Source organism: Ceratotherium simum, chromosome 32 (assembly GCF_057802395.1).
Source record: "Ceratotherium simum simum isolate JZ-2026a chromosome 32, ASM5780239v1, whole genome shotgun sequence".
Taxonomy (NCBI): domain Eukaryota; kingdom Metazoa; phylum Chordata; class Mammalia; order Perissodactyla; family Rhinocerotidae; genus Ceratotherium; species Ceratotherium simum.
In genome coordinates this window covers 28365438-28393055 of record NC_141931.1, presented here as the reverse complement: position 1 = coordinate 28393055, position 27618 = coordinate 28365438, and the positions used below count along the sequence as shown (strand labels likewise).

The window sequence follows — 27618 nt, the reverse complement described above, 5'->3', positions numbered from 1 at the left end:
AACTCGAGGCAAATCAGGTTTTGGCTCTAATGTGTCAGAAGGAAAGAAAATATACAAAACAGAGACTGGAGTAGGCAAGAGACTTTCCAGGAAAAAATCTTTAATTTTTACAGAAACTGACAAAAATTTAATCCCTTTCCTTCCTGACCTATGGAGTTAAGTCTAGCTGAGTATGAGTTTCTAAGCAGCACGAGTAGACCCCATGCAGATGTGTCGGATCACCAACATCTGAGACATTTCTCTCCTCACTATCCATGCGCAGGGCATCTGGTAGAAGTCAGGATGAAGGGCTCCATGTTAATATTCATCAGAAAATGGATATTTAGGGTGGCCAACACCACTAAAAGGAGAAAAAACAATTCATCATATGGGTTCAATGACTCTGTGTGTAGGGTGGTAGAGAAGTGATTTCTATGAAGCTATCTTTAGGGTAAAGTTAAACCTTTTATTTCCTGACTAGCTGTGGAATCTGCACTTCTTTCTTTCACAAACATGACTTTATAATAATTAAAAAAATAATAATATCAATTAAATTATTTGAATAGTATTCCTTGCCCAGAACTGAATACACAGAAGATGCAGTCAAATATTCAAGTATGCTCTCCCTAGCTACATCGGTCAATAAAGCAACAAGATAGCTTTTACTTTCTTATTTCAAATCCTCAGTGGAAGAAGAGACTGACTCTGCCTTTTTTGGACAGGACAAGTCCAGCCACATGCTCAGCACTAAAACATACTTTAGGGTGACACAGGTTACAGAATGCAATTTCACTTCCATTTTTTAAAATGTATTAATTATTTACTAACTGCCCACCACATACAATATGTCCAGTTAGATTCAGAAATGGATAAAATGTCATGTAAAAATTGACCCCCATTTCAAAACAGCTTACTGTACAGTAGGCAGATCTCTATTCAGTAATAACCCAAAATAGAACTTGATAGAAAATAATGTATTCTTATTAAAATACCTAATTTATTAGAAAAAATGACTGTTTAGACTCTCTCTTTCTCTCTGCATTAGTTCCCTATCTTATTCTTCATTTGTCTCTATATCAAGAACTATATTAGCAAGGATAAAAATATATCTACCAACATTTGAGAATTCACAACTTTCCCTTATGCTAATCCATTTCCATACATTATCACATTTATTACTATCATGAATTAAAATTTTCACAGGTAGGAATGTGCATTCCTCCATTTCTCTCATTTATAACGAAGGTCTTTTCTAAAAATTCCAGAACCTTAAAGCATGAAGGAATACTAAAGATCTTTTATGGCTATAAATTCTCTCCATCAGTGGTGCTTTTGTTTACACAACTTCCTTTGGTTTATATCTCACTTCTTAAAAACTGTGTCCTCTGCATTGAGAGCTCCGTATTTCAGAAAATCTAAACCAAGAATTCCTCTTTTTACCACAAGGCCAGGCTTGCTGGAGGGAAATGCAGTATTCTGTTCCTGAAAAAGCATGTAATTAAAAAGAAGGGAGATATTTGGAAATCTATGAAGGCCATAAACTTGGCAGCATCTCACGAAGATCCCATTTGGGTGAGACAGGCATTTCTGGCATGGAACACAAGCTTGATGGAGAATCCTTTAATTGATAAAGAATTGAGAAGTTGGGAGAAGAAGAGGAGAAACACAGTTTGGGAAATATTGAATGAGGCTACACTGGTCATATCCACAGTGTATGTTGCTAGACTGTTGTAGAAACGGGAGGCCTATGTGGAGGGTGTAGATTCAGCAATGATATCGAGCTTCTTGGAAAGGGCCATGGAGCGATGAGGGCAGGACATATGTAAGCCGACCACGATCCACTCACCCTCTCATTGTGTCAGTGCAGTCTGGGATGAGATTTCAGAAAGCTTCTGCCTCATCCCTGACTCAAACTGCACTCTGTCTTCCTGGCATTGAGGTAAATTTTAACAATCATCGTACACTCATTATCAGAAAATGAATTGAGGCAAACATATGTACCAAAGTCACTTACAAGCGAAAAGGAAGATATCGAAGATTTCGGTTTAGGCCATCTAGGACTTTCATGTCCTCTGAAGTCAACTGGAATTCAAAAATCTATCACAGAAGTAGAAAGATTTTTATGATTTTTAGATTGCATGATTGAAAATCTGGAAAATCTAAGCAAATCAGACTGAATGGTGACAGGCAATACTCAAAATGTCTTAGAAGTTTCCAAAAGTTTTTAAAGACAGCAGGCAAAATACTCAAGTGGTAATAAATACCAGGCAAAAATAAAATAGAAATCCATCCCTAGATATAATATATTGAAACTGCACAAGACTACAGACAAAAAGAAGACCTTTTCAAAAGTGAGCAACATAAGCTGATATTTTTCGAAGAGATAACATCATGTACTTAGCAATCAAGAAGAATTTAGAAATAAAATTAAAAACACAACACATAATTTAGTAGTTTTGATGAACACAGGTGGATTTCTATAACTCATCAATGAACAGTTAGAATGTGAAAAAAAAATTTTTTTCAAGATAATTGAAACGAATAATTCTCCAAATACTAATGACATCATGTTAAAAGGACACAGTAACTGGCTTAAAGATGATGTCACTGTCGAAATATGGTCCACTTTAAGAGTCAAAAAGAATGTCATAATGGCTAATATGTTGAACCAAATAAATCCATCAATCCATAATAATACTCCAAAATAGTGATACATAGAGAAGTTGGAGAGATAGATTAATAAAGAGCTAGATAGATAGAAAGATTGATAGATCGACCCATTGATACATAGGCAGTAGGCAAAATGTCAAGAATATAACAATTGATGAATCTAAATAATGCATTTATTGCATTACTCTTTCAAGTTTCCTGTACATTTGAAAATATTTGCGACAAAACATATGGAAAAAGTTATCAAAAGGATATCTAATTTACCAGTTATTCATGAATAAATATAATAAAAGAACTATGTAAATGCCTTTTTGGATAATTTATGTAATTTATTAAAAATATGTAAAGAACACCAAAATAATTAGAACCCCATATGATAATCATGGATTGGAGGTCTCAATAATGCAAAGAAGTCAGTTTTCTCCAAATTCATCTACAGTTTAAATGCAGTATGAACCAAAAACATACACACTTCTTTTTTGTGAAAGTTGATAAGTGATACTATATTTTACAGAAAAGAACAACTAGTCAAGAATAGTCAAGACATTCTTAATGAAGAAAAAGGAATGAAGAGAAAAAATTACCATTATAAAAAGCAAGATATTTTCCACCACAATTAGCACAGAAAAGTAAGTAGTTGAATAGGAGAGGTCAGAAATGGACTGAGGTGCATTTCATACACTACAGAGAAGACAATGAAAATCTGTGGGAAAATATGGACATTTGGATTTTCATTTAAATGTATACATATTTGGGTCCATTATTACATTATACTAAAAAATCAATTCCAGGTGTAGTAGAGACCCAAATTTGAATGAGAAGACAAAATCACTTTTGCAAGGTTCTCTACCCCTTGAATCTGGCCTGGCATTTCACTTGCTCTGGAGAATAAAATTTGCCATAAGCAGTGGTGAGTCTACTCTGAACCTACACATGAAAAGGCTTTGCAAGAATCCACTCACCTCCTTGGAATCATGAAACTGTGAGGAGATGAAAACAGGTTAGTAGACTATAGTCTAGCCAACTATATGAAAAATTATGTGCAACAGAGTTTATGCACCACTGACAACAGCCAAACCAACCCCTACAGCAGAACTGCCTAGTTGTTCTGTATTTAACAGCAAATACATGAGAGAGCCCAGCCAAGAAGAGAACTGCTTCATTGAGCCCAGGCTAATTGTCAAACCACGGAATTATGAGCTAAATAAATGGCTTTGGTAGTAAACCTCTAAATTGGGGACAGTTTTTTGTGCATCTATATCTAATGGTATAATAATATTCTCCCACACAAAATAATACAGACAACTAAGTTAAAATGAATACAGATTTGGCTAGGCACTTCACAGAAGTGGCAACTCAAGGAGAATAAATACATGAAAATGAAACTACATTACAGTTCAGGGAAATGCAGGCTAAAAGCACAGTGATTTCGAGACTGAAGATCACTGCTACAGTCTGAATGTTTGCATGTCTCCAAAATCATGTGTTTGGAATCTAACCCCCACTGTGACGGTGTTAGACCGGGGGGAGAAGGGGGGACTTTGAGTCGTGATTAGGTCATGATGATGGAGCCATCCTGAATGAGATTAATGAGCTCATAAAAAAGACGTGAAAGAGCTCCCTTGTCCCTGCTACACTGTTAATATACAACAGAAGTCTGCGACCTAGAAGAAGACCCTCAACCAAACACGTTGACACCTTGATATCAGAATTTCAGCCTCTAGAACTGTGAGAAATAAATTTCTGTTGTTCATAAGACACCCAGGATGTGATATTTTGTTATAGCATCCCAAATAGACTAAGAAAAACACATAATCCAATTCCCTCATTTTAGAATGAAGAAAATGAGATTTACTTGCACAGAGCTACAGAGCACATTGCAGACTTCATACTGGAACCAAAATCTATGTTTTCAGTATAATCTGAATTCCACCCCACTATGCTGCCTCTCCTTCTGCCCAGTAGGAGAAAAGTGGTGGGAATACACATAAGGCACACATGCATGGGAAATAACAGGTAATTCATCTGGGATCAAAATATCTTGAGAGCCTTACAAAGAAGAATACAGGTGAAGGATACTATTTAGAAGCCCTATGACCACAGCCTCACTCATCACCTGCATGTTCTCTTTGATCCGCTTCTCATTGTAACTCTTGGCCAGGACCACAACCCCACGCTGTAGCTGGTAGCGAAGGGCAATCAGAGCTGGAGTTCGCTCATACTTTTTTGCCATGGCACAAAGAACTGGATCATCCAAGAGAACCGGGGAGCTCTGGTCTACCCTGGAAGGAAATGCAGAAATGCTGAAGACTTGAGACTCAGTATTCAGTTTGTTAGGAGGCTTCCTAAACAGATTCAGTAGGTCCACTCTAGACCAGTGCTTCTCAAAAGGTGGTCCCTGGATCAGAAGCATTACTATCATCTGGGATCTTGTTAGGAAGGCAAATTCCACGGCCTCACCCAAGACCAACTGATTCTGAAATTCAGCTGTGGCATCAAGTAATCTATGTTTATAAAGCCCTTCATGTCATTTTGATAAATGCTTGAGTTCAAACCTGTGCTTCCAAATCATGGAATTTTTCTTACTACTTCTCAGTGACTGTTTTTCTTCTCTGATCATAGCCCTCAAAGTAAGAACAGAGCATGAAAGGAGAAAGAGAAAAGAAAAGAATGGGCTAGTTTTTATTTTAACTTTTCTAAGATGTTGATAAAAGTTGAAAAGTCCCAAAATGAGAACTCTTCATTTTATCATTACTTATAGCCTACAATATTTCTATAGAGATTTACAAAATTGTTTCAGATTGTAATTTATTCTCTCATGATAAACCTGGGAGTTACATATTATTATCCTTCTTTTAGTCATAAAGTAAGAGAGGCTTAGAGAGTCTATTACTATAAATGTCTCAATTAGTTAGTAAATTTCTAAATCATGACTTAAGCTATGTCTTTTGCCTCAAGTTTTGGGTTTTTAATGCAGGTATTTGTTATTGATTAATCTATACCCAGACACATATAATGTAAAACTATTGGCTGGGTGATGGGAGTATAAAGGAGAAGGATTTCTTCTGTCCCTCCCCTCTTTCCTCCAAACCAGTTGAGAGTGAATCCCAGAAAACTAAGTATGGTATCATTAAAAATATTTCAAAAAATAATGTTATAGGTAAACTCCCTGTTGTCTTCATTACCATGGTTTTGGACGTTGGGTTCCCAAAGCACTGTAGGCAACTAGGACGATATCTTTTGATTTGCAGAAATCCAACAGTTTGCTCTGGTTGAGATAAGGATGACATTCCACCTGTAGAAAGCCAAGACAGAAGAGTGTCAGATTATATGAAATGCCAATATTAATATGAAACTGATAGGTTAATAGAGAAATATCAATAAAAAGCCATGTAATATTAAATTTAAAGTGGAAATATCAACATCAAATAATTACGTTTTTAAAGAAAATAAATATTATATCTCTGTTCCCTTAAAAGGATAAAAAAAGAAAAAAAAATTGACATTCCTGAGAACTAGTGACTCTTTAGATGAAATCTTGGTTACTCAATACGATCGTACACTACAACGAGACATGACTAATTCCAAGTCTGGGACAGCAGAAGAACTGTTTGAGCTTTGGACATCAAATTGTGCCATAAAGTAAGAAATTACTAAAAGACTCATGAAGAGATGTCTAAAGTATAAAAGAGCCAGTGTGATGGGGAGCCCATTGGTGACATTGGGTAGATTTGAACATCAAAGGGAATAATGACTAAAAGCAATTATAACACATAGAGTAAATAAAAATCCAAGAGTCCATAGTGATGAGAGAGAGAGATAAAGACAGAGACAGAGAAGAAAAATCTTTGTTCCACTGATGGTGATTATTACAGTAACTTCTTTCTCAGAACATTGATAATTAAAGGGAAGGAATTAAGTTTTGCCCAGCCATATAGGAATAATTGTAGTTTATCCTGACTTGATGAGGGAATTTTCTGTTTACAATAAAATTTCAGGTAAAATAATTATAAAAGAGTGTTTAAAATTGAAAATACTTACAAATCCCAATGAAATAACTAATTCACAGTAAAGTCATTGATGGCTACTCAACTATTATGTGAAAACTTAGGGGCAATATGACTCCCACTGATGACAGTTATCACACAACAGACTACTAGGCAATTTCAAAGGAGAAACATATATATTTGCAAAGAGATATATTTAGCCAAGAGAACAAAACTAACATCTCTTATGGTGGGAAAACTTGCCATGATGGGCTTCCTACTGGAGAGCGATATGAGGGACACAGCATGCAAAGGACATTTTTCTTGCCAAAAATGTTTAACCTTTTGTCATAAGACATTCAGATCTAACTTCTAATTTACAGAAACTGGGAATAGAGAAACAAGTTAATTAACATCACAAGATAACAACCAGATGAATACAGAATATTCAACAAAAACCTGCTGGCTGTCATGGTGAAAGAAAAAGGGTTGATTAACCATTCTTGGTTAAGAAAGCTTAAGAAACAAGATGGAAAGTAATATGTGAGCCACAGTTGGCTCCTGATTAGAAAAGAAGATATATAAAAGACATTGGGAAAACCATACAGAGGATTGAATATGGATTGGACACTAGAACATCACCATTCTGAGGTCTGTGGGGGTGTATTGTCATGTCTACAGCTAACTTTGAAGAGGGTCAGCAAAATATTACATATATCTGTGTAAATAGATCCACACATATATACACATATATTTGGCAATGTGGCAAAATGTGAAAAGTTTTCAATATAGGAGGGAAAACATGGATGATCTCTATCATACGCTTAAGTTGTCTGAATGTCTGAAAATTTTCGTAGTAAAAATTGAGCGTGAAATGAATGTTAAAATCACATGAATTTTTTAACATTTATAATTGAAAATAAATAGTGCTATAACATGATATGTCAAATTCTTCAATTTTATAGGTCACATTTTCCAGTCGAAAACTCTTACTTCTTGACTCAAAGTTTTACCTTGAGAACATAAATGAAATAAGACATTCACAGAAGGACAAGTATTACATGATACTAGTTGTATGAGGAATCTAAGATAGTCAAACTCATACAATCAGAGAGCAGAATGGTGGTCGCCAGCAGCTGGGAGGATGGAGAAATTGGAAGCTGATAATTGTGGTCGTGAATTCTCAACGGTGCAAGATGAATAAGTTCTAGAGATCTACTGTATAACATTGTCCCTATAGTTAACAATACTGTATTGTATTGTACTTCATATTTGAAATTTCTTAAGAGGGTAGATCTCATGTTAACTGTTCTTACCATAATAAAATAAAAATAGAACAAAGGAAAAGTCAGTGCACAGAACCAGACACAGAAAAATGTATCTAAACAGTTCATTTAAGGGTGGAAATCGATGAGAGAACCAGACTAAGACTGAGTAAATCACAAGGTCTGCTCTGTATTCCTGCAAATGTTCCTTAATGTTGATTTTCTCCACCATTAGTATCACCATAAACCATCCCTCTAGCCTGGATGACTTTCATAGTCTCCAGTTGTTTTTTCTTGTATCTATGCTTCCTATTCAAAGACCCCTGAAATCAGAGATACCAAGATGAAGGGCATCTTGGTGCATTTCAGGCATCCAAGCTCCACACAAACCTCTGACACCTACCTCATTGTATTTTTACTCTTTCCTTATTTACTACCCATTACATATTTTCATGACCTTCCTTGCTGTACACAATTCCCTCAAAATCACATTTATGCATCCCATCTCTGGATGTCTTTTAAAGCTCAGGGAAATGTAACTATGCCTCTGAGGTTTGGGTAACTATTCTAACCCTCCATCAACTCCTTTACCTTCCCTAAATTCTTATTGACAATTTACCACTAAGTTGTCGCCACTGTTTTCACTAGGACTTTACAAAAAGAGATACAATTATGGGTTCTATCAATGCTCATCCAGACAAAGGCTCTGCTCTCAAGAATCTTCTGTTCGATAAAGGTGGGATGAACAGGAGGGGAGGCCAAATAGACATCTGGCAGTAGTACAAGAAGAAGGAGATGAAGAACGGAAAGGAGAGGAGGCAGAGGCTGCTCACCTGGTTGCAGACGGGCTTGTACTTGAGCCCTGCCTTGTTCAGGATCTTCTCCAGCTGCCTGCGGTTAAAGTTGGACACCCCAATGGACTTGGTCAATCCTGCATCCTTACACTTCTCCATGGCCTGGGGAGGAAGGGGTAGTGAAGAATCATTTGTGCAGTTGGCTATAGATCAACAATAAATGCAAGAAAAATCTGTTAACAGGAACAACTCTCAAGAAATGACAATGAAGCCAACTGGGATAAACAAAAAAAAAAAGAGAAAAAGCAGTAAATTATACAGTAAAATAATGTAGTGACAGCAAGAATAAGAATTAATGTATTCTCCTTAGAAAAATGTTAGAGAGTATTACACATTGAAAGAAAGAGATACCTATCTTCGTCATCCTGAATTCTTCCACTCCATTTCTCTCTAAAAACATTTCAGTAATAATTTCCTCCACGGCACTAGAGCAGACTCGTTCTTTTAAAGTATATGAATTGCTGAAGACAAAGTTGCACAGCCCATTTTGTAAGAGGAAGAAATGAACTAGAATCCCCCTCTTCTGTCTTTCTCCTCTGAGCTCTCTCTTCCAAGCACTCACCTCCCACGTGGCACAGAGATCCACTGTGTCAGATAATGCTTTTCCATGTTCATCTGTTGGAAAAAGTTCTTCCCCTGGCTGGAATGGAAGCAGTTATTTTAACAACGTCACAAAATAATTTCTCCACACTTAGCCAGGCTTCCAGGGATATCTGGGGCCAGGACACTAAACCTCCATGAGGTAGATCGTGTAACATTCTAGATACTAATAGTTACAAGGTGATTTGCATATGGAGTTGCAAGCGATGTCTTTAGGAGACAGGCTTCCACTAATCTCTTACGTGCTCGTATGTTTGAATAAATACCTTTTTCCTAGGTTCTCAAGAGGACTTATAGTGACTTATGTTACACTTATCTGACCCATATACTTTCCTCTTGCAAAAGGTCTCCCTTGCACTGTGAATGACAATAAGTTACATGGCCTTATTTCCAGACTAACTGTTCCAATCTTGACCCAGTCTAGACAATCAGATTTCATTATCCTTCAGAACATTCTATGGTCCAAGGGCAGGCAGATGAACCAAACAGGGTCATTCAAGGTTCTCTTAAGGATTAATATAGATGCTGGAAGGTCCAGAGACACATTCAAGTGTTAATGACCATAAGGCTTGAACTGCCCCAAGGCCATATTTTCCACCAATGGAAAATTTTGTGACAAAAATACACCAAACAATTAATAATGCAAAGTTAACTCATGGGAAAAGGAGAGTTTTTTGGAGACTATTCTAAATCTCTAAATTTATCCATGGCTTGGACTTCCCCTTTATGTACTTCCATTTACATAATAAACTATTTTTCATAGGAGAGCTTGAGTAGCTTTCTATAACTTAAAATCAAGAATTCTACATAACACAATCATTAATGGCTAAGTACAGTCTACAAAATTCATTGTGAAGGTACCCAACAGTGTAAGCAAGGTCTCACAAGTCCCTATGAATAAGGCTGTTAGTTTTAGATCCACCCAGAGGGAGCACCACCAAACCTGTTTTCAACTTCTTATGGTGAGAGAAGAGATCAATTTATTATGCCCAATTGTAAGGCAGTTTCATTACTCACCACAACTGTGTGAACCTCTGTGCTCATGACATCCCCAAGAGACTCAGGAATCATAGGCAGGACAGGATATTGAACATGCCTGTTTTTATTTCTTCAAGTTTTTGAGTCAGAGGATTTGAGATTGTGAACTTTTTTTCTCTTGGAGGCATGGAAAGAAATTTAAGGATTCAAAAAATTCGCATAAAAATCTAATTAAGACTTATTATTTGGGGGATTCTTCTCTACTGTAATAATCCCTACATCCTTCTAAGGAAAGTCTTAATTCAACTATGCATACAAGTTGATAGACATTCTGACACAAGTAGTAAAATAGGTATAATCACACAAATTGCTAACCTTCATAGCTGTTGGCAAATGAATAATATACAGATCAACATAGTCCAGTTGAAGATTTTTCAAAGACTTCTCCAAGGCTGGTCGGACCAACTCCGGTCGAAGGAAAGTGATCCAAAGCTGTAGAGGTTAAAGAATGGGGGTTCTGTTGGATTAATACTTCAGTCAGTTTTGCTTTTTTTGTTTCACCTAAGAATTAGACATTTTCTACTGGTTGGAAACTGAATGACCACAGAGGAAAAATACCTTTTTCCTTCTTGGGTTCCCTTCTGATCTGCCTTACCCAAAGAAACTATATTATTTGTTTGCATTTATCCTTAGTTCATCTACTAAGCTGGGAAGGAAATAACCCAAGAGATAAAAAGTGTTGTCAAATCATAACCATGCCCATATCTGAATTCTGTTTGATGGAATTTACAAAGCAGTTCACAAAAATAGACTAATTCTACCAAATAATCAATCTTATGGGGAATAAGTAGCATCCCTTTTTTTTAGACAATTATAGAGAAAAAGTGCTTTGAACATATTAATCTGTGCTGTGCACAATTCAAGACACTTTAGCTATATCCTGTTTAGTACACAAAGTGCCTCTTATATTGCTTTTTCTTATTGATAGATGTGAGAAGTGAGATTCAGAATGTTAAGAAATTGTAGTATGCCACACGGATGATGGGGAAAATTATAATCCAATCACAGTTCTGTCTGATTCAATAGTCCATGCTAAATCACACTAATATGGTCTGTGACTCAGAAAAGTAAAGTGACTTTAAAATCATTAAATTTGAACAAAGCATGATGAGAAATTCATCAGTATTTCTTAACACTAAATTTAATACATGAAAATGTGTGAAGAAAGTGGTACCAATAAGCACAATTCACCAAACACCTACTGGTCCTACCATGTAATTGTCATCTCCACACAATCATGTTCCCACATGTGCACACACACACACCACATATGTAGCACCTTTGAAGTGTAGAATATGTCTTTTCTCTTCACAGTGCCATCTTCAATTTTGCTTCGGATAGCCAGTCCAACCTCTTTTTCGTTATTGTACGCATAAGCACAATCGATATGGCGGAACCCAGCACCAATAGCTAACTTAGTGGCCTCCAGAGCTTTGCTCTTAGGAACCTAGATGAGCAACAAAAGGTAGTAGTTGAATTTCCACATTATTGAGAGATAGCTAAGGCACAACTTTCGCCTTCTGAGGAATTAACTTTTCCTCACGTCTTAGGCTAGTTCTGCATGTATGGTGATGAACTCATGGCAATTTCCTGGGTCTTTCCTGATAAGTAAAGAAATTTGGGCATCCCAAAAACTCCTTCAATCCCAGGTAATCACTGGTTGATCACTAGCACTGAAGGTCCCCATGATGACCACTAGGTTCAGTAATCTGCTGAAAGAACTCACAGGACTCATCATATAGTTGTAGCCATGGATATGTTTTATATTGTGAGATGTTACTAAACTAAATCAACAAACTAAAAAGATACATAGAACGAAGTGTCAAAGAACCAGTTCATTGTTACTAAGAGTCCTTTACCAGTGTAGTAGCACAGAACATGCTAAATAAAAATAGTGTATTAATTTAAAATATATATATTTGTCTTACAACACGATGTTTTCATACACATATATATTATGAAATGATTAGCACAATTAGGCAAATTAAAATATCTATCACATCACATTGTTAACTTCTTTGTGTCCAAGTGAGAACACTTAAGATCTCTTCTCTTAGGAAATCTCAACAATATAATATGCTATTATTAACTGTAATCTCCATGCTGTACATTTTTTCTCCAGAACTTATTCATCTTATAACTGAAAGTTTGTACCTTTTGACCAAAAGCTCCCATTTTCCCCACTGCCCCCTTCCCCAGCCCCTGGCCACCACTCCTCTACTCTCAGCTTATATGAGTTTGACTGTTTTAGATTCCATATATAAGTGGGATCATGCAGTATTTGTATTTCTGTCTGGATTATTTCACTTAGCATAATGTCCTCCAGGTTCATCCATGTGATTGCAAATGGCAGGATTTCCTTTTGTTTAAAGGCTGAACAATATTCCATTTCTTGTTATGTATTTCATAAGATTTCATTATTCAATGATGTTGCTGTGAACTAGATATGAGGTCTAACTTCCCTCTGCTGGTTGTGCTCTCACTTTAGGTGTATGAACATTCAGAGGTTTACCAAAGGCAAAGCTTCAGTGGTATCCTTGACCCTTCTCTCCCCTCCATCCCACTTTCCACTACAAAGTAAAAAAGTCCTGTCATCTGTCTCCAAAACGTCTCTTTGAATATTACCTTCTGTTTTATGGATGAGGAAGTGAGATTCAAAGTTTAAGGATTACTCCCTTGTCATACAACTAGTCTAAAGACAAAATTAGAAAGCAAACTCCTGGTTTCCATTCTAGTGTCTTGTCCACTTTGCTCCTTCTGCTGTCCAAGGTCCAACTCTACATATCTACTTCAATAAAAGTAATAACAAAAACGAGGAAATGAAACCTTGCCCTGGAGACTGTAGCTTATTACATCAAATGATATTATATTTTCCTTTCCAGATAAATTCCCACGCAGGAGGAGAAGTACAAGGGAAACTACAGGTGGAGTATTTATTGCCTGGCACTTAGCAGGCTACTCCACAGCATAACAGCCATTGTATCCCACCATTTGTCATTCAACTCATCTCTGAGAACTTTTACCACAAATATCTCTCTTGATAATGTCTTCGTGGGAGGAAATATTTTTTGAATTCCAGAAATATACAGCTAAACTACTCCCAAGTAATCACCCTCAAAGCAAGGCAACTGATTGTCAGTGTTCCTGACTGCTGAGTTTCATCCCTTTTGCCAACCTTGGAAATAGATGGAACCTGGAGGAAAACCCAGAATAATCTGTAGGTGACCACACAGTCAGACCCTGATGCAGAGTGAACACTTAATACTATCTGTCTTTGTCTAAGGAACGGTTCTAGCCTGTTTACAAGAACCAAGTGAGCCTCCAAAAATCACACAGTAACTCCATGACCTGACAACCCAAGTCAGCCTCTACTCATGCTATGTCTATTTTCTTTTGAATCCTTAATCCTAAGACCACCACTGTTACCTCTTCAGGTGCATAGGTGCCAAATCCCAGTACAGGAATGAAGTGCCCATCATTTAGTTCCACACACTGGACTTTAGGATCCATTGACATTTGTTCCTCTGTCTAAGCCAATTCTGTTTTATTCTGCTGCTCTCACAGGTTATATGAATAACAGAAGGGTAACACCCACGTCCACAGTCCAACAGTTATCAAATGGATTGTAGAAGGAAAAATGTTAAAGCAAGAAGCCATGGAGCGAGAAGAGAGTTGGAACCAATTAACTTGTTTGTTTGTTATCAAAGAGGAATCTTAATGAACTATTATATAGTAATAAAGAAATCATTACTTTCTTGCACATGCAAATTTTTCATTCAGGATCCAAGTACATTAGTAAATTATTATAAGAGGTTTGCTGAATAATTATTGACCATATATTAGACTAGAAACCTCCAGATACTAATCTCTTTTTTAGTTCTTGCCATGATGAAGCTCCTTCTTGATCATACATCATTTGAAACAGGTAAATGTCTTACACCACACAGATGCACACAATTTAGAGGAATGATTAGCATTTTTCAAAGAGTTGACCCTTAAGAAAGAATTAAAACTTCTAATTGAAAGAAAATTTGTCTTATTTTCTTTCCCATCAGCAAAATTATTTTTGTTTCTTTTTTCTTTGCTTTATAAAAAGGAATATCACACCTTAGCAAGGGTGCAATCTAGAAAAGGTTACTCAAAACAGATATTCCAGCAAGGTGATTATTGCAGTTAATTTTTAATAGTTTTTGATATCATTTGTAGTATACAAACAGAATCGTAGACTGTTTATATCTGTCACCCTGTTACATAACTTTTAGAAAACTATCCTGATGTAACTACCAAAAAAAATGATGAATATTTTCTATAATTTATTATCTTGCTCAAAAGTATTCAAGAAAGAAAAAACTTGAAACAACTTCAATTACAATAAACTTGGGAAGAGTTAGGGAAATTATGATGCATTGATACAATGGAATATTATGAAGCCATTTAAAATTGAACACATACAGTGATGTCAGCAAAATGGTGGACTAGGAAGCTCTTGAGTTCTTCCATGGAAACATAAGGAAACAACCAGAAACCAGCTGAAATAAGTTTATAGGCACTCTGGAAAACAGTCAAAGATGTACAGCAACAAAGTGAACATCCAGTTAGGAAAAAGACAGATTCAAAATGCTAGGAAATTTCATCATGTTTTACTCACCCTTGCCATTCCTCTGGCATGGCACACAGTGGAGGCTTGGTCTATAGGAGACATCAGCCCAGTTTCCAGTTGCCTCTCTCAAACAAGAGTTATCAGAGATCTTATGTGCAATGTCCTAAGATATTTTGAGGCTGCCTCAAGGACTGTTGTCTGTTTCACCTAACAGTAAGAGCTTGAAATGAAAAGCTTCACTTTACAGCTGCGGGGGGACTACAGATGTACAGAGACCAGGGGTGAGAGATTAAGGTTGGAAACATGGAATAGATTATAAAAGCCCTGAGGAAAAGCTGGATGTGAAATTTTGGGAGCCGTCTATTCAGCCATGTATTCAGGGGAATTGAGAAAGCCACACACAGGCCAAGTGGGATACATGCTCATGAAATAACTGAAGTGACCTTCAGATTTCATATTGGGCTGGTCACAAGACAAACAACAGGCCAAGCTAAAAGTGAAGTACTGTCATGGCACAGAACAAATCTGTGAAGAGTGGGAGAGGTGGCTGTTTTTTCAAATGCCCAAGTAAACACACATATAAATATACAAAAAAGAAAAAAAAAAAAAAACCAATAGCCACTAAAGAAGAAAAAAATTGGCAAACAATATCACTGATGAACATCGATGCAAAAATCCTCAACACAATACTAACAAATCACATACAACAATACGTTAAAAAGATTATACACCATGATCAAGTGGGATTTATTCCAGGTATGCAGGGATGGTTTAACATTTGCAAATCAATCAACGTAACACCACATTAATAAAATGAAGAATAAAAATCACATGATTATCTCAATAGATGCAGAGAAATCATTTGACAAGATACAGCATCCATTTATGATAAAAACTCTGAATAAAAGGGGGATAGAAGGAAAGTACCTCAACATAATAAAGACCATATATGACAAACCCACAGCTAACATCATCCTCAATGGTGAAAAACTGAAAACTATCCCCCTAAGAACAGGAACCAGACAAGGATGCCCACTGTCACCACTCCTATTTAACATAGTACTGGAAGTCCTAACCAGAGCAATCAGGCAAGAAAAAGAAATAAAAAGGATCCAAATTGGAAACGAAGAAGTGAAACTGTCACTATTTGCAGATGACATGATTTTATATATGGAAAACCCTAAAGAATCCACCAGAAAACTTTTAGAAGTAATAAACGAATATGGTAAAGTTGCAGGATACAAAATCAACATACAAAAATCAGTTACATTTCTATACACTAACAATGGAGTAGGAGAAAGAGAGATTAAGAATACCATCCCATTTACAATTGCAAAAAAAGAATAAAATACCTAGGAATAAACTTAACCAAAGAGGTAAAAGATCTATACACCGAAAACTATAAAACATTGTTGAAAGAAATTGAAGAAGACACAAAAACATGGAAAGATATTGCATGCCCTTGGATTGGAAGAATTAACATAGTTAAGATGTCCGTACTTCCTAAAGCCATCTATAGATTCAATGCAATCCTTATCAAAGTTCCAACAACATTTTTCACAGAAATAGAACAAAGAATCCTAAAGTTTATATGGAACAACAAAAGACCCTGAATAGCTAAAGGAATCCTGAGAAAAAAGAACAAAGCTGGAGGTATCACACTCTGATTTCAAAATATACTACAAAGCTGTAGTAACCAAAACAGCATGGTACTGGCACAAAAACAGACACACAGATCAATGGAATAGAATAGAAAGCCCAGAAATAAACCCACACATCTATGGACAGCTAATCTTTGACAAAGGAGCTAAAAACATACAATGGGGAAAAGAAAGTCTCTTCAACAAATGGTGTTGGGATAACTGGATAGCCATATGCAAAAAAATGAAAGTAGACCCTTACCTTACACCATACACAAAAATTAGCTCAAATGGATTAAAGACTTGAATGTAAGACCTGAAACTATGAAACTTCTAGAAGAAAACATAGGCAGTACACTCTTCGACATCGGTCTTAACAACGTATTTTCAAGCACCATGTCTGACCGGGCAAGAGAAACAATAGGAAAAATAAACAAATGAGATTACGTCAAACTAAAAATCTTCTACACAGCAGAGGAAACCATCAACAAAACGAAAAGACAACCTAACAATTGGGAGAAGATATTTGCAAACCATACATCTGATAAGGGATTAATCTCCAAAATATATAAAGAACTCATGCATCTCAACAACAAAAAAACTAACAACCCAGTTAAAAAGTGGGCAAAAGACCTGAACAGACATTTCTCCAAAGAAGATATACAGATGGCCAACAGACACATGAAAAGATGTTCAAAGTCATTAACTATCAGGGAAATGCAAATCAAAACTACAATGAGATACCACCTCACGCCCATCAGAATGGCTATAATTAACAAGACAGGAAACAACATGTGTTGGAGAGGATGTGGAGAGAAGGGAACTCTCATACACTGCTGGTGGGAGTGCAAACTGGTGCAGCCACTATGGAAAACAGTATGGAGATTCCTTCAAAAAATCAAGGACAGAACTACCATATGATCCAGCTATTCCACTGTTGGGTTTTTATCCAAAGAACTTGAAAACACCAATTTGTAAAGGTACATGCACCCCTGTGTTCATTGCAGCGTTATTCACAATAGCCAAGACTTGGAAGCAACCTAAGTGCCCATCAAGGGACGAATGGATAAAGAAAATGTGGTATATATACACAATGCAATACTATTCAGCCATAAGAAACGATGAAATCCAGGCATTTGTGACAACATGGATGGACATTGAGGGTATAATGCAAAGTGAAATAAGTCAGAGAGAGAAGGTCAAATACCGTATGATTTCCTTCATTAAGTAGTAGATAATAACAACAATAAACAAACACGTAGAGACAGAGATTGGATTGGTGGTTACCAGAAGGGAAGGGGGGAGGGAGGAGGGTGAAAGGGATAATTTGGCACATGTGTGTGGTGATGGGTTGTAATTAGTATTTGGGTGGTGAACATGATGTAATCTATGCAGAAATGGAAGTATAATGATGTACACCTGAAATTTATACAATGTTATAAACCGATTTTACTGCAATAAACAAAAAACTTAAAAAAAAATTGACAGAAACTCTTCCTGAACAAGCAGGCAAATTGGATTTATTAGATAAAAAGTTTTAAATCTACAGTCTTATGTATGCTGAAATTGCTAAAGAAAAATTTGACAAAGAACTAAAGGAAATCAAGTAAATCATATATGAATAAAATGATAATTTCAACAAGGATAGAGAAATTATAGATCCTAAGTAACAGAAAGAAAAAAAAATGAAGAAATGTGTACAGACACTAAAGGACTTATGGAACACCATCAAGTGAACTAATATACACATTATTGGAGTCCGAGAATGAGACGAGAGAAAGAATGGAACAGAGAGATTATTTGAGGAAATAATGAACAAAATCCCCCCAGGCTGAACGTAAAGACATGAAAAATCAGCAAACCCAAGAAGTTCAAAGAATTATAGGTAGGATAAACTCAAAGATATCCACACCCATATACATTGTCTTCAAACTGTTAAGACAAAGGCAAGAAAGTATGTTGAGAGCAACAAAACACACATGACTCCTCAGGTATAATGGATGGTGGATAACATCTTCAACAGATTTCTCATCAGAAACCTTGAATGAGATAAGACAGTGAGATAAATTATCAAAAGCCCTAAAAGAGAAAAAACTTCTCAACCAAGAATTCTTCAAATGTTCTTCAAATATGAGGCACTAATTAAGACAATATCAGATGTTTAAAAAGCTGAAAGAGTTCGTTATGTTAGAACTGTCCTACAAGAAATGTAAAAGGAGTCAGTCAGGTTCAGATGAAAGGACACTAGACCGTAAGTCAAAGCCATATGAAGATAAAAAGCCACACTGAGCACTTTGCTCAGAGGATCTCTCCACGGAGGTGAGTGGTGCCAACCCCATGACATGGCTATAAGAGTTATTTCCTTATCTCATAAAGCCTGTCTGTTGGGGCCTGGCTTCAGGGTTTGATTCCCCACCCAGAGATAGTATGGCTCAGGGCAGTGAGAGTCCCTTCTGTTTGGGAGTATTTCATGACCCAGCCACTCTCGAAGGGCCGATATTTGGCTCTGGTGAAACAGGAGCAATCCCTGGTGACTAGTCATGGGTCAAATTCCATCTGGAGATTGAATCTCATCTGGAGTGATGAGGTAGGGGTTTGAGGCCCCTGAGGTCACTGAGTCTGTCTTTGTGTTGTGCCTGTGATCAGAGGAGGGGTCCCCTTGGATGGGGTTAAACCTCTCTGAGTTGTTAAGCCTGTTTTTTTGTTTGTTTGTTTGTTTGTGTGTTTTGGTCAAAGACACTCGACATTAGAGTTTTTGTCAAGGACAGTTGACATTTTCCACAATCTGGCTTTTCTGGATTCCTGGGTCTTCTTTTGTCCTTGCCTCCTTATCAGTGGTCGCTGAGTGACACCCAGTGTCCACCTATTTTATTTTCCCTTTAAGGATTTAGTTATGTGTCTGGGTCTAGTTTCCAGCAATTAAGGTGCTAAATTTCCTCTAGGCACAACCTGTGGCATCTACATCACCACTAACAGGTACAGGTTGCTCCCAGGGGGTTGGAAATAGACCATAAGAATAGACACTGGAATCCACAGTCAGAAGCTCTTGCAATGACTAGTCTTAAGAACTTAATCAAATATGGAGTATTAACCTCCTCTCATGGTCATAATGAAAGCTCCACTTCCCACCCCCACCTGTGGGGGCTCTCCTCTGAGTTCTGGTTTAGGAGAGTCCATGCTCCACCTCTGGGAGCTCTCCTATGGTTTGTGGGCACCTGGAGGGATTCCAAGTTGGCCCCTGCGTCATTCATTTGACTGACAATCTGGAGCCCTGTTTAGTCTCCTGTCAAGAACCTGTTGAGTATTTTTAGCACCTAATGAGTCAGTTGTGGGGACAAGAGACCTGTATTCTGTAAACTGTCCTTCAGGGTTCTGTTGCCCAAGCACTGGAACTGCTGTTTGTGTGACCCTTATCTTGATAATCCTTGGGAAGAGGCCATGAGGGCAAGGCTTGATCACCTTTTTCCCATCTTTGTTTGTCTTGTTCATCACCTCCTCTTTTGTCAGCAAGTTGACGTTAAGTTCAGGCTGGACTTGAACAGAACTTGACCTTCTGTAAAACTGAAAACTTGAAAATTTTTGCCAGGGATTTAAGTCTCAACTCCAGCAATGGGAGCTTTGTCCCCCAGCCTGCTCTAGGATTTTGCCTCTGGCCTCCCTGGCTTGCCTTGTGCTGGCTCAGAGACTACGTGCCCTGGTTGAGTGGTACTTGGCTAAAACTTATAGCTATATTGACTCACACAGTTGGGCTCAGCATCCTTCTCCAGTCTGCTGTCAGTCAGACACCAGCTTTACTGCCATCGGGGATGCCCCAAGCATCCCTGGAGACTCACCCCTTGAGTGCATTTTAACTAATTGGAAATACTTTCAATTGGATGGGGTATGCCCCAGAAACTCCATCTTAAAAAAAACTTGACTATTTTCTCTGTGTCTTTATGATGTAGATTTTCTGCTCCCATCTTCTCTAGAACCCAGGAACCATTCTTTGAAATGCAAATGTTTCTCAGAAATTAGTGAGCTTTGTATTGTGCCTGATTCATAACAAAAATTTTGTGTTTCTCTCTATGTATATCTGTGTGTTTATGTGTGCCTATATGTATGTGGGGGGGATCAAGGTTGGCCACTTAAAAATATGTTCCTTTACCTTGATTGTTTTGGGAACAGGGGACTCTGAGGGAAACCTTGACTTCCCCCCACCACTAACTGCCTGAAAGAACTTAAGATAAGAGGACGGTCCCCAGGACAGGCCATCACCATAAATAACTCTGGGTATAGATAGCCTGGGAGGGACCTTGCTAAGCCCATTCAAATCAACCCTCAATATACCAAATATTTACTTTTGTAAGGGAAATCTCCATTTATAAAGGTATTTCCCTCTCTGTACCAGGAAGAGGGAGGATGACCTCATCTCTAGAAACTTAATGTGGAAGGTGAGGGCTTAAATCTGTGTAACAACCTTATTCTTGTTCACTGTGATTTTCTGGTAAAAGCAACCCTAGAGGCAGTTCAGATTCCACTCAGTAGCTTTATCTCAGAAAGTATTATCATTTCTCTGAGAAGTATTACCTAGCCCACCACCAGTTCCTAAGAGTGGAGGAAAAAAATGGAGAAATACCAAAACATGGACATAAGAGCACCCTCACCAAAAATCTAGCATCTTGAGTATTTTCTCCAAAAACATTAGTAAAAAGGCTTAGAACAAAATTTGGATTCATAACTAGGGATCCTTGTGCCTGATTCATGACAGTAATTTTAAAACAATTACTGTTAAACTTCTGTGTATGTGTGTCTATATGTATGTTGCAAATGTGAGATATTTTTCTACCTCCAGATGATATGACCAAAATTAAGAGCTCTATTGAAATTGGCTTAAAGTAAGCACTTATATAAATTCAAAATGAGATAGAAATTAACCCAAATGTCTTTCAAGTTAACTTGATATAAACTAATCTTTGGTAAATGAAAGCTGGTTTAAGTTTGTTGGTTTGATTGAAGTAGGCATGCCCTCAAAGTACTCAGTATTTAGGTATGATTTCGACAAGCAGCCTGGTGTTATTAGTCAAATAAGCTCATGTTATCTGTTACAAATTCGTCAATAAAAAATAATACCTTTAACTTATAGCTAATTTTGTCTAATATCTCATGAAGTTTTCATGGGTAATCTAAACATAATTGTTAGAGACAAATTATTTAGGTAGATGAAAATGGATAAGATTCTAATATATGATTAAAGAAACTAAATGTTAAAGAAGAAAACATCTTTGTATTCAAGGACAGTAAGATATGTGTTTTCAGTAAAGAAGGTATAAAGAATGGAAATACTTTTGTTTAATTTGCTAAGAAAGATAAATTTGTTCTAAAGTACCAGAAGGGAAGAAAGAAAGGCACGGGACAAATTCTGAATGTAAAAGGTGACAGGAAGTTTGTGAAATTAAACCCTGAGGAGTGTTGTGCATGGTCAAGTTGGCTAAGATTAAACTAAATCCAATTAAGTAAATGAGTTTTAACGTCAAAAGTAAGCTGGTGCAAAATTAAAATTTGGTCTTATTTCTCTTAAAATAATTTCCTCTGTTTAAAAAGACTGAGGTACTACTTTGTCTCTCTGTTTGCCCTTGACTGTTTCTGTTGTCACTTTGATTGAATGGATAACTGAGTATTGCTTCACAGTGAACTTTTTTTCGTACTTGATCAAGTGGTTTGAAATCCTTTGATATTTTTGAGAAACTTCTCCCCACAAAAATATTCAGATGCTGAATGAAGTCTTTCTTTTCACCCAGAAGAACAAAAATGTTTTTCCCTTTGAGAAGTCCCAGAGGGCCCCTGGGACTTCTCAAAGAAATTTTCTCTCTTCCTATAAAGAGGAAGATACCAAATTTATCAGGCTTATTTGGTATGTTATATTGCATGGGAAGCAGTGTCAAATGAGTGATGATAAACCTTCCTAGGTGGCATTATGTCAGTAAATGTTACTGATATAAGTTTTTTAAAAACTGTATAACATTACTAAAATTCTGGTCTGTCCTGGTTATCAGTCACAATTCTGGTTATTATTTTAAAGAGTTTTATGTCATAAAAATTAACCAAATTTCTTTGCTGATTGTCATTTTGGGGTCTTGTTTACAGACAATTGTTGTTTTACTCTGATGCTTTTGAAAACTGTCTTTCAACGTCAGAGAAATTCATGGAAAGTACTCTGACACTTACTCTAAAGTAAGGCTTATGATAAACTTTCTGATCATAAAACTGAACAGGGTAAGAAATTACAGAACTCTAACAGAGAAACTGATGACTTTATGAAACTGCTAACAGAAGATTAAGATCAGAAATTGATTTATATAGGACTGAATGGACTGAGGAGGATTATTATAATTTTTATGATTTTTCATCAGAAGTGTTGCTGATTTTTTGATGTTTTGCTTTTTTACATTTTTAAGGAAACTTTTTTTCTTTTCTCTTAAGCTAACTATGACATAATTTGGTCAATTATAACTTTGTAAGCAAAATGGAAACATTTATCTTTCTCTACCTACCTGATCACTCCAGGATTTGGAAACTCTTAACAAGTGAGTATTGTTTTCATGGCAATATACTTATTTGCATGAGTTCAATATAAGGAGAATCTGTTCTCCTTATAACAGGACACAATTTGAAACATTGGTTATATTACCAAAGCTTTGACTGGAATATCATATTTGAGAAAAACATGCATAAACTCAGATATGACCAAACAGCTTTTGAAAGACAAAGATTGGACGTTATGGACTAAAACCACTTGGAAATATTGGTTTGATACCTTGTTTACAGAAGTTTCAAGCAATCTTATGATGGTGAGTAAGGAAGATCACTTATCTGGCAGGTGCCTGGAACCTCAATATTTTCAGGAACAACAAAAGAAGAGGGGAATTCACCCAAATCTGTAGATATTGCAGGCAAAATCTTACAACAAAGTCCTTGGCTTGGCTTTCCTGGCCTCAAGAGGCCTTTAAAGTTCAATCTGAGATTCTTCATAGAGTTACAGCAAAGCAGATTTAAAAGAGCCTATATGATCAGTTGCTATTCTTGCTGCATTTATGTAAATAATTGAATCAAGTTTTATTGAAACTAGACTTATTTTGCAAACCAGTTAGTCTTAATTCAGCTATCTTTGGTAAAAATGAGGGTGATTTTAGAGAGAAAAATTACATTTCAATAGAAACTGTAGTACACCTTCATGGATATTAGCTTCTAGTTCTGTTAATTGTGTTTGAGGTTTTTGTTTTATATCTGTTAACTTGCCTGGGTCCTGAATTCTTCTAATCTCCTGAAATATCTGACTACAAATCTCTGGGCTAACATTTTCAATTTTCCCATCATTTTCATTTGTAATCACTGAGAACTGAACCTGCACTTTTTCCTGAAGCCTTGCAAACTGAAGCTGGGAAATCTGAAGTAAACTTAAAGACTCATATCTGTTGCTCTGTAAGCCACTCAGAAAGATACCTGAATGCAAGATGACATCATCAGAGACATTTTAAGCTGCGAAAGATGCTTTGATGCTGACATCTAGAAATCTTCTTGACTGGCTGTCCTCTGAACTCAGAAACTGGTTTATAACTTGCTCCAACCATTAACTTTGTTTTTCTTTTGTTTCCATAGAAATGCTTCTTATTAAATACCTGATTGCTTGCTTCCACAATATAGGCCTAATTTTGGGAGCCCACTTGCGCCACCCTCTTCTAAAATGAACTTAACTGGACTGATCTATTATCAGGACTAAGAAATGTGTTCAGTGAGATGGAACAAGGTATCACTCAGGTTCTGGACTATGCTTTAAGTTTCAAAAGGACTGTGAAATGGGATCAAAGCTGCTGAAGCATTCTTTTGTAAGGAGTCACCCCTTGGATCCACCATACACAGGTAAAAAAAGGCACCCACGCCTGAACATCAAGAGAGATCATCACAGACAGTTGATTACTCTGAGTTTTCCTTCAAACTACTCTCTGATTTGAAACTCTTGTTTCAGTGACACTATGCAGATAAGTAATGACCAGCTATCCACCCCAGGCTCTGCCCTGTATCCTAACCAACCCCATACCATTTAGGCACAGTATGCTTACAAGGAGGTTGCATGTTCCTGGGCAGCAAGACTGGTCCATCAGAGAAATAGGCAACCCAGTAGCTAGACTATAAAAAGCTAGTGGAATCTGGGGAGGAGGAGAGGGGGGCAAGGATGCCAAGATCCTAAAAACGTTGAGGCTATAAAATTACAAATTGTTGTTATGACCAATTCAGGGCTGTTACTCTGGTGACCCACAAACCTATTTGAAGATTAGCTGTAAATTCTGCTCCTCTACTGGTCCCTGTGACAATGCCCATGCTCAGCAGGAAGCAGTTACAGAAGACAGGCCTTCAACATTTGCCCCTCAAGAATGAAGAGCAGTATAAAACTAGAGGGGTGATTTGTCACTGACTAGTGCCCTGAGGAATTCAAGGGTGGATTTGGAAGCTTTGAACTGTTTTTAAGTTAAAGAGACACAAAAAGAAACCACCCTGAAACTAACCAACCCTACATACAAGAGCTATGCCCATGACCTTGCCTTAATTTTAGTATGTAGATCTCTTCAGGAGAAGATTAAGCCTCACTATCGTAATCTACAGTATATGTGGAAGCATGTTTTCCAACTGGGCCTGCACAAGTGAATATCTGCCTCTCCCTTTTGAATATTCATTCCCCAACTGAAATAACAGTTCCTGATTCCGTTTGTTTGGGGACACCATGACTTTGGAAATGATTCCTCATGACCTCCTATTTGCTGCAAATACATTTTACTTTGTGAGACAACTTCCACTGATGTAGAGTCTTATTTGATTCACCAGGAGATAAGCCAACTTGGTTTGGTATTGCTGCTAGTAATATCTCTGAAAAAACAAAGGCGTCTACTGAGAGAATCCTGCTAGACCTGTTGTGACAATTTGAAAATGAAAATAACGTTAGCATTGTCATTTGAAAAAAGTTCAGTCTATGAAAAGCCATGAATTTCTAATCATACTGAAAACAGAAAACTAAGTTGAAGTTTAGGAAAAGGCAGTTGAAATACAAAAGAATGATGAACAAAAATAAAATACGTTTATTTTCTCACTGATTTTAATAAGTTGAGGAAGGTAAATATATATGAGTAATTTGATATAGAGCTGTGTACATCTCTGTTTTTGTAAGCAGGAAATTGAGAGCAAGCCAAGCAGTTCTGAAAGTACTAAGTACAGGAGGGACAATCGATCCCGTTTGGGCTACACCAAAAGAACATTAAGCACTCCCAGGGTGAGTCAATTTACCCAAGATAAAGCAGAGCTCAACAACGTGGAGGAGAGGTGATTAAATGTCATGTGTTATATAATGCTGACAAATGGAAACTCTAACAGGTGTGTCAATTCAGGAGACACCAGATTGCAGAAATACGAAGACCTATGAGAAAGGCAAAAGATATGGACATGTTAAAAAATATGTAGTGGGGTTGGCCTGGTGGTATAGCAGTTAAGTTAGCACATTGCCATTCAGTGGACCAGGGTTCACTGTTTCGGATCCTGGGTGCGGACCTACTCACCACTCATCAAGCCATACTGAGGTGTTGTCCCACATAGAAGAGCTAAAAGTCTAAAACTGTGATACGTAACTATGTACTGGGGCTTTGGGGAGAAAAAAGAAAAAGAGGATGATTGGCAAGAGATGTTAGCACAGGACCAATCTTCCTCGAAAAAAAAGTGTGTAGAAAGTAAAGTTTTGCCATCAAAAAAGAAGTCAGTTTGATGACAGTGGCTTGGATTGGAATCATTCTCGGAGAGGCAGCCATACCAGGGTCCTACTAAGAATAAATCAATCATCCAAATTCAGCAATTTGGGATAATTTATTTTTGTTCCAAAAAACTTTCTTTATGAAGACTGAAAGTTAAAATTCACATAATTTCCACATGTCTTGAAATATATTCTTTTTTGAAAATTTTCCACTGTTAAAAAAATGTCTAAACTATTTTTAGCCCATGGGCTATACAAAAACAGGCAGTGAGTTGTGCCCATAGGCAATAGTTTATGGATCTCTGCTCTATATAATTATCAGATGTTTTTATAATGTCTGTAATTATCTTTCTATAGATTATTATTACTTTATTTGTGGTAAAATATACATAACATAACATTTATCATTTTGACAATCCATAAGTGTACAATCCAGTGGCATTAAATATATTCACAATGTGGTAGAACCATCACCATTATTTATACCCAAAACATTTTTGTCATAGCCAACAAAAATTCTGTTAAAAAATTTCCTTTTGGGTAGTTCAGGGTTGATGTATAAAAACACAACTGAACTGTGTGTGTTCATCTTGTACCCTGAAACTCCGCTGAATTTGTTTATTAGTTCTAGTAGTTTTCTTGTGGATTGTTTGGGATTTTCTATATGTAGGTCATGTCATCTGTGACTCTTGTTTTCGCAGGACATTTCTGTGCATGCCACTTTGCCTGTGCTATGGACAGTTTGTGTCCCCCCAAAACTTGTATGTTGAAATCCCATCTCCCAATGTGATGGTATTAGGAGGGTGGCCTTTCAGGGGTGATAATGAGAGTGGAACCCCCCGAATGAGATTCGTGTCCTTATAAGAGTAAGAGACAGAAGAGAGATGAGCGTACACATGAAGATACAAGATGACGGCTGTCTGCATCCAGGGAAAGGGCTCTCACCAGGAACCAGACCATGCTGGCACCTTGAGCGTGGACTTCCAGCCTCCGCAACTGTTTTCTTTCTTTTTCTGGTCTAATGGCTCTTGCTAGAATGTGCAGAACAGTGTTGAATAGCAGTGGTGAAAACAGGCACCCTGTCTTGTTCCCAATCTTAGGAGGAATACTTTCAGTCTTTCAACATCGAGTATGATGTCACATGTGGGTTTTTGATATATGGCCTTGTTGAAAGTTTAGCTAAACTACCCAATAACATTACTGTCTCGGCATCCATT

General features: G+C 37.0%; 1 protein-coding gene across 1 annotated transcript; it reads right to left on the bottom strand.

Moving 5' to 3' along the window:
- Positions 1–297: 297 nt before the first annotated feature.
- LOC147912991 (aldo-keto reductase family 1 member C23-like protein) lies at positions 298–13908 on the bottom strand. The gene is made up of 9 exons (XM_014783691.2): positions 13819–13908; positions 11672–11839; positions 10708–10824; positions 9317–9394; positions 8734–8856; positions 5835–5944; positions 4766–4931; positions 1994–2076; positions 298–340 (listed from the first exon to the last, which is right to left on the bottom strand). The coding sequence occupies exons 1-9, from the start codon at positions 13906–13908 to the stop codon at positions 298–300; spliced, it is 978 nt and encodes a 325-aa protein (XP_014639177.2).
- Between the last annotated feature and the right edge of the window lie 13710 nt (positions 13909–27618).